At 35.3% G+C, this 6,409-nt stretch overlaps 1 protein-coding gene across 1 annotated transcript; it reads right to left on the reverse strand.

Moving 5' to 3' along the window:
* Positions 1 to 846: 846 nt before the first annotated feature.
* Positions 847 to 4,304, reverse strand: LOC120212868. The gene is made up of 7 exons (XM_039211055.1): positions 3,878 to 4,304; positions 3,642 to 3,804; positions 2,541 to 2,741; positions 2,220 to 2,465; positions 1,870 to 2,017; positions 1,505 to 1,736; positions 847 to 1,340 (listed from the first exon to the last, which is right to left on the reverse strand). Exons 1-7 carry the CDS (start codon positions 4,221 to 4,223, stop codon positions 1,006 to 1,008), a joined length of 1,671 nt encoding a protein of 556 aa, XP_039066986.1. The 5' UTR covers positions 4,224 to 4,304; the 3' UTR covers positions 847 to 1,005.
* Between the last annotated feature and the right edge of the window lie 2,105 nt (positions 4,305 to 6,409).

The raw sequence follows: 6,409 nt of genomic DNA on the forward strand, positions 1-6,409 counted from the left end.
TAAATACTAATATCTCTTATATTTTTAATATCCGAATTTAAGTTTACGAGTTTTCAAATTAAGTCGAATTTATTTTTTAATTTTGAATTCAAGTTGAGCTTCATAATTTTAAACTCATAAACTTTGTAATCAATTTGAACTTAATTTTTCTTCGAATCGAGCTCAATAATACTTTAACTCAATTTAGCTAAATAAGTCGTGAAATTTAGGAGCCCCGTAAAAAGAAAAGTATGAAGGAAAAAGGGATGCAATTGCCGATTTGTGTTTTGAAACTAAGCCAAAAATAAATATGGGTAAATAATGTGTTTATTATCTAAATTAGTAGTTTTGATTCATTTTAGAACTTAAACTTTCAAAAAAAAATTCTAAAATCATACCAAATGCTTAGTTTTTGTTTCATTTTAGTATCTCACCTGTAATTATTTATGGGTAAATTACATCATTCATTACTCAACTATCTTCTCACTATTATTTTGGTACTATTGTTTAAAAGTTTTCAATTTAACTACTCAACTTTCAAATTGTTCCTATTTTAATCACTCTAATTTTTTTTATTAATAATTTTTGTGACAAGATTTTTTTTTATTTTTTTATATATAATTTAAAATAAAAAATAAATTTGAAAGTTAGAGTGATTAAATTAAAAGTAATTTAAAAGTTAAGTAATTAAATTAAAAAAAATTAAACTTTAGTGACCAAAATAAGAGTGAGAAGATAGTTGAGTGATAAATGATATAATTTACCCATAAACAAGGTGTCCGGTGGAAATCAACCATTAACGGCAAGATACTAAAGCGATACAAAAATTAAACGTTAGGTACAATTTTAAAATTTTGAAAGTTTAAGTAAGTTTAGATACTAAATACATAATTACCCAATAAATACTTCTTTTACTACAAGCTGTAATTTACCCAGCTGGAAGCACACATGAAGGCATCACCTTCACACATCAGAAGGGTTCTAATGTATAAAAAAGAATTGCAGCTGCATCCATTGCATCTAATTCTATATGAATGGAACAGTTTTCACAATGTTCTTCCTAGAACTACAAAAGCCGCGAATCTGATTCTCGTCTGTCGTTCCCAAGCCGGAGAGTCGGATACCATATTGTTCCAACCGATGAATATCGCGCGGGATTGGAGATTGCCATTGATCCTCCCACCAAGCCGGAGGAAGAAGCGGTGTGAAAGCACACTGATTCGGCTGCCCCCGACAACTCAACGGTCCAGCAAATCGGTTCCATACGTGTCCCCACCCCACCTGAAGCTTCAAACCTTCTGCCAACAAGTTACCCTGGAAGCTGCTTAGGAAAGAGAATCTCGAAGATGTCGAATTTTCCCCTGAAAAGACCAAGCAACTATAAGATCATAACGCATCATGGATGAGTATAAGATATGATCCGGCTTATTGAAAAGACCAAGCAGCTGTAAGATCATAAGGCATCATGAATGAGTATAAGATATGATCCGGCTAAATAAGCCGGGGATGCAGGGAGCAGCATTACCGATACTGTTAGCTGCAGCTAATGCAGTGATTAACTGAGCATAGGTAGTCCCGACACGTCTGTAAGCCCCTGAAACAACGGCATGCCTTGCACGAGATGCAAGAAAGAAGTCGACAAAAGCAACCCACCTAGGTGCCGGTCCCCAATCTTTCACTCTAAAATCCAAACTCGGCGATGATTTAATGTCACGAGAGACGTTGCCTTTGAAACGTCCGTAATCAAAATGAAGAACCTGAGACAAAAAAAATTGCAGATACATTAGTATATCTACCAATATACTGAAACATGAAGGTTATTTATCATTAACATTTCTTCCCTTTTCGAGGAGTGCTCGTGTGTGGATCGGGGGAGACAGATTTTGTTACCTCAGCAACTTCAGTTATATTTGGTGATATGCCTTTCACGAAAGAGGGGGTATCAGATATTACAACCACCCTGGGTCTCGACCCTTGCCGTAAGTTGCGTATCGCTCTTTTGAGGCAGTTTAATGCAGCCTGCGCCGCTCTCACCGACCTGAAACATGGAACACAAGAACCAGCACCAGCATCACTAACCAGATGAGTTTCCTTTCAGAAAATAATCTCATCGAAAATGCCGTGCGTGTGAGGGTATTCGGTTTTTCGGATTTAGGTGGTTGAAATATTTTAAAAACTTCTCAGCAAAGAATTGGCAGCCAATGCATACAATAAAACTGGAATTGTTTTTCTCCAATTACCTATTCATAAGCATCCGCATGTGCAATGTAATATCAGGGTCCCTACCACCACCAATAACCCAATTTACAGCTTCCTCAACATCTCTTGAAGGTGAAATGAGCATTCTCATTAGTTCTCCAAATACATTAGGCCTTGAATGAAGAGATTCCGGGTTTCCGAACAACTCGGAAGCCGCGTTCCTCATATCGGGATGTACGTTCTTCAAGAAAAACTGGGCTGCTACAGCATCTGTGGTGCCTTGGTACCTGAAATATTATACTGATGCATCCGTAAATTCGAAAACACTAGGACAATTTCTATCGACAGAGTCGACACTCTACCATATGATCGGTTGGCGCCACTTCCTCCAATTGCCACAGAGGGCGTTTGTCTTCGTCGGCTTCTCGAAATCATCGATCCTCATCACAAGATGCCTTCCATACTTTTTTACACAACCATTTTGTCTCCACAAATGCTTAACTTCTCTCAACGTAAAGGTGAGATTTGAATACAAAATGTAATCCCCAAAGGGATATTTACCCCTGAACAAAGACAAGTGAAAAAAACATAAATGAACACAAGCAAAGCATGAGAGGCATAACTCCAATGACACGTAGAATTGTTCACACGTTTTTTAAAGCATTAGACAAATAAGTACAGTTAAAAATGAGACGAGACAGATTACGAGTTATTCGAGTTCATCAAAACTTGGTCAACACTCAAATCGAATGAATTCAAGCTCAAGCTCGACTTGAGATCTTAACAAGAAAGCGAGTTACTTGATATCCAATTCTAAAAGATCGCTAGAAACTCGAAAAGATATTGTATTAAAATTTTGGATAAATTACACGTTTAGCACCTAAACTATCAGTTTTGATCTATTTTAGTACCTAAACTTTCAATTTTTTCAAAATCATACATAAAGTTTAGTTTTTGTTTTATTTTAATATCTGTTCAAAATTTATCATTAAGTTTTGAAAAAAAAATAAAAGTTTAAGTACTAAAACAGACAAAACCGATAGTTTAGCAACTAAGCGCACTAAGTTTTTAACGGTGAATATTAAAATAAAATAAAAACTAAACATTAGGTATGTTTTTACAAAAATTGAAAGTTTAAATAGTAAAATTGATCAAAACTGATAGTTTAAGTATTAAATGCATAGTTTACCCTAAAATTTAATTTTTTAAAATTAAATTAATAATAATATTAACAATTATAGCTTAAACTAAGCTCGAATTCGAGCTTCAAGAAAATTCTAAGTTCAATTATTTTGAATTTGAGTCCAATTTTAATTTTGAATTTCAAGTTTGGATCGAACTAGTAAATTTTTCGAGTTCACCCGTCACTAATAATCGATCTCCACTAAGCTCGTTTACAGTCCTACAAATAAGAACATTTAAAACACAAAACAGATAGGATTGAGAAAGAACCAATAATATGCCTGGTTTGCCCAATGATCAGTGACCGGTTCAGCATTACACTCAAGGCAGCGGCAGTTAATAGCTTGTACATTTCGTTGCCAAAACCAGCTTCCGATGCTTTTCCGATCACAAACCCATGTCTACAGAACTGCTCCGGCGGAAGTTCACGTATTCTCAGCGCGCCTGAAAGTATAAAAAAATTTACATCCGAGTCAAATTTCCTTCAATCAAAAGGAATATACATTCAAGAGATTACCATTTATGGAAAAGTGAGTTTGAATAATCCTTCGAACTCTAAGAGTCTCCTTCACAATCCTCCCTTTAAAAACCTTGCCCATTTCCTCCACCGTAGCGCAGGACTTGGGCCGAGCTTGAACGGGTGCCTCGGCCGAAGACAAAGACGCGTTTCTTTTAAGCTCCCGGAGCTCCAGCTGGGCAGGAAAATCCAGCACGGCTCCGTTGGCGGAGGCGGCGGTGGTGATCGGCGGTGCGTCGAGGGATCTTAGTGTGAGCATGAGCCAGGTTACGGAAATAAAGGCTGCGCAGAGAATCAGAAAGGAGCGTACCGGAACACGCTTCCGCCTTGAAACGCCGTGCCTCATTGGAGTTGAAGTGAACTTCGACAGTGCGATTGGATTTGTTCCTTCAAAAGCGAAGATTTGTGGACTAATTACGCGATTGCGTCGGTGCCCACAACCAAACCCTCTTTCAAAATATTAAATAATTAAATAAAGTTTTTTTCTTCTCTTTTTATAGTTACTAGATTTAGTAGCCGTGCAGGGGATTTAGATAATTAATTATAGGATAAATTATGCGTTTAGTACTAAAATTATATTTTTTTGTTCGTTTTAGATCTAAATTTTTAATATTTTCAAAATCATATTTAATATTTAGTTTTTATTCCATTTTAGTACCCAACCATTAAAAACTTAACGTTTTCAATACTTAAACTATCATTTTTGGTCCGTTTTAGCACCTAAACTTTCAAGTTTTTCAAAAACATACATAATGTTTAGTTTTTGTTTCATTTTAGTATTTGTCGTTAAAAACTTAATGGGTGTGCTGACGAGGCATAACTGTGGTGGACGGACGACCAACCCGAACAGTGGACCATAAGAGAATGACGAGTCGACCAACATAGTCCAGTTTTAGGTCTATCGAACGGTTGACGATGAATATCGGAGGACGGAGAAGTTAAAAAGTTCATCATCGATTTGGGGGATATTAAGGTATTTTTCGGTGGAACGAAAGCTGAAATCATGTTCAGAGGTTCGAAAAGGTGTGAGCTAGAAAGTTTGGGCTTCATTAACGACGGATGTGATGGTCGACAGCTGTAGACGCGACGGTTGGTGAGTCTGTCTGTTAAGTTTTTAATGGCGGGTACTATAATGAAACAAAACTAAATGTTACATATGGTTTTAAAAAATTAAAAGTTTAGATACTAAAACAAACAAAAATTAATAGTTTAACTACTAAATGTGTAATTTACTCAAAACAATATGACAAATTTTCTATAACTTTTTACTCATTTTATTTATTTTTTAAATTTATAATATAAATTAAAAATATTATATAAAATTAATATATTTTAATTTATATTATAATTTATGTTAGGATAAACTACACATTTAGTACCTAAACTATTGTTTTTATTCTGTTTTGAAACTTAAACTTTATTTTTTTCAAAATCATGCTTAATTTTTCTTTTAGGTTTCATTTTGGTATCCTATTATTAAAATTTAACGGTGATGTTGACGTTTCCCTACGGTAATGTTATGCCATCGTTAAGAATGTCACATCAACAGTTCTATTAAATGGTATCAAATTGACTTAAACTAATTGTTAGGTATGATTATGAAAAGGCATAATAACAAAATCATCCCCCAACATTTGCATAAATGATCGCTTTTCCCCTTTCCTTTTTTAGAGCATTTTAGCCCCTGACGTTTTATTTTGGATCAAAATATCCTATAGGTGTATAATAATTGTTAGTTGACTAACAATCAACGCTTCCTATTAATCTGGCAGGTCTACGTCTGATGCGACATCATCAAAAATATTGTTTTGCTGAAGTGGCATCACACATAGACTTGTCACGTCTGTATGAAATATTGACAGTTAGTCCACTAACATTTTCATTCAACTAGGGAACATTTTGCTCCAAAATGAAATGTTGGAGGCTAAAGTACAGGGACAAAGTGACCATTTATGCAAATGTTGGGGATAAATTTATTATTATATCTTATGAAAAAAATAAAATTTAGATACTAACGAAATAAAAGTAATAATTTAGGTACTAACGTGCAATTTACCCTATAATATATGTTAAGGATATATTCTTACAAAAGTGATGTGGTTATGACTTAACCCTCCTAGAAAACAGATACTACAACCATCGAAAACAAACCCTCACTGTCCCTCCGTATATTACTGCCACCCACGACCATTTCAATTCCCTTTACGACAAAACCATGCACTTCTCCTCATGATTTTCAGCCATGGACGACCACCACCACCGCAAAAAAATCTCTGTCGCGGAGGCGGAGAATCCAGAGAAAGAAACTCAAGATAAAGGAGATCCCCAGACCAGATATGTCCTGGAAGAAGCCTCCCAGGACATCGAAAATTTATTGTCACAATTCTCTATCCAAATCGAAATTCCCGACTTCGTCGACAAGTATCTTGATATTGTCGACGACAAAATCTGTAGCCATGAATCGATTCTTGAAGACGATGGCTCGTTTCTTAAACTTGTGAACCAGATATCAAAACTGTACATGAATTTATC

The sequence above is a fragment of the Hibiscus syriacus genome, unplaced genomic scaffold (assembly GCF_006381635.1).
Source record: "Hibiscus syriacus cultivar Baekdansim isolate YM2019G1 unplaced genomic scaffold, ASM638163v2 tig00110017_pilon, whole genome shotgun sequence".
NCBI lineage: Eukaryota > Viridiplantae > Streptophyta > Magnoliopsida > Malvales > Malvaceae > Hibiscus > Hibiscus syriacus.

What these genes read in the sequence shown, in the direction of transcription:
- LOC120212868 (XM_039211055.1), bottom strand. Translation starts at nt 4,223, where the DNA reads ATGAGGCACGGCGTTTCAAGGCGGAAGCGTGTTCCGGTACGCTCCTTT. An exon ending in AACTCACTTTTCCATAAATG is followed by an intron (nt 3,805 to 3,877) that starts GTAATCTCTTGA and finishes TTATACTTTCAG; the next exon opens with GCGCGCTGAGAATACGTGAA. An exon ending in CTGATCATTGGGCAAACCAG is followed by an intron (nt 2,742 to 3,641) that starts GCATATTATTGG and finishes GTCTTTGTTCAG; the next exon opens with GGGTAAATATCCCTTTGGGG.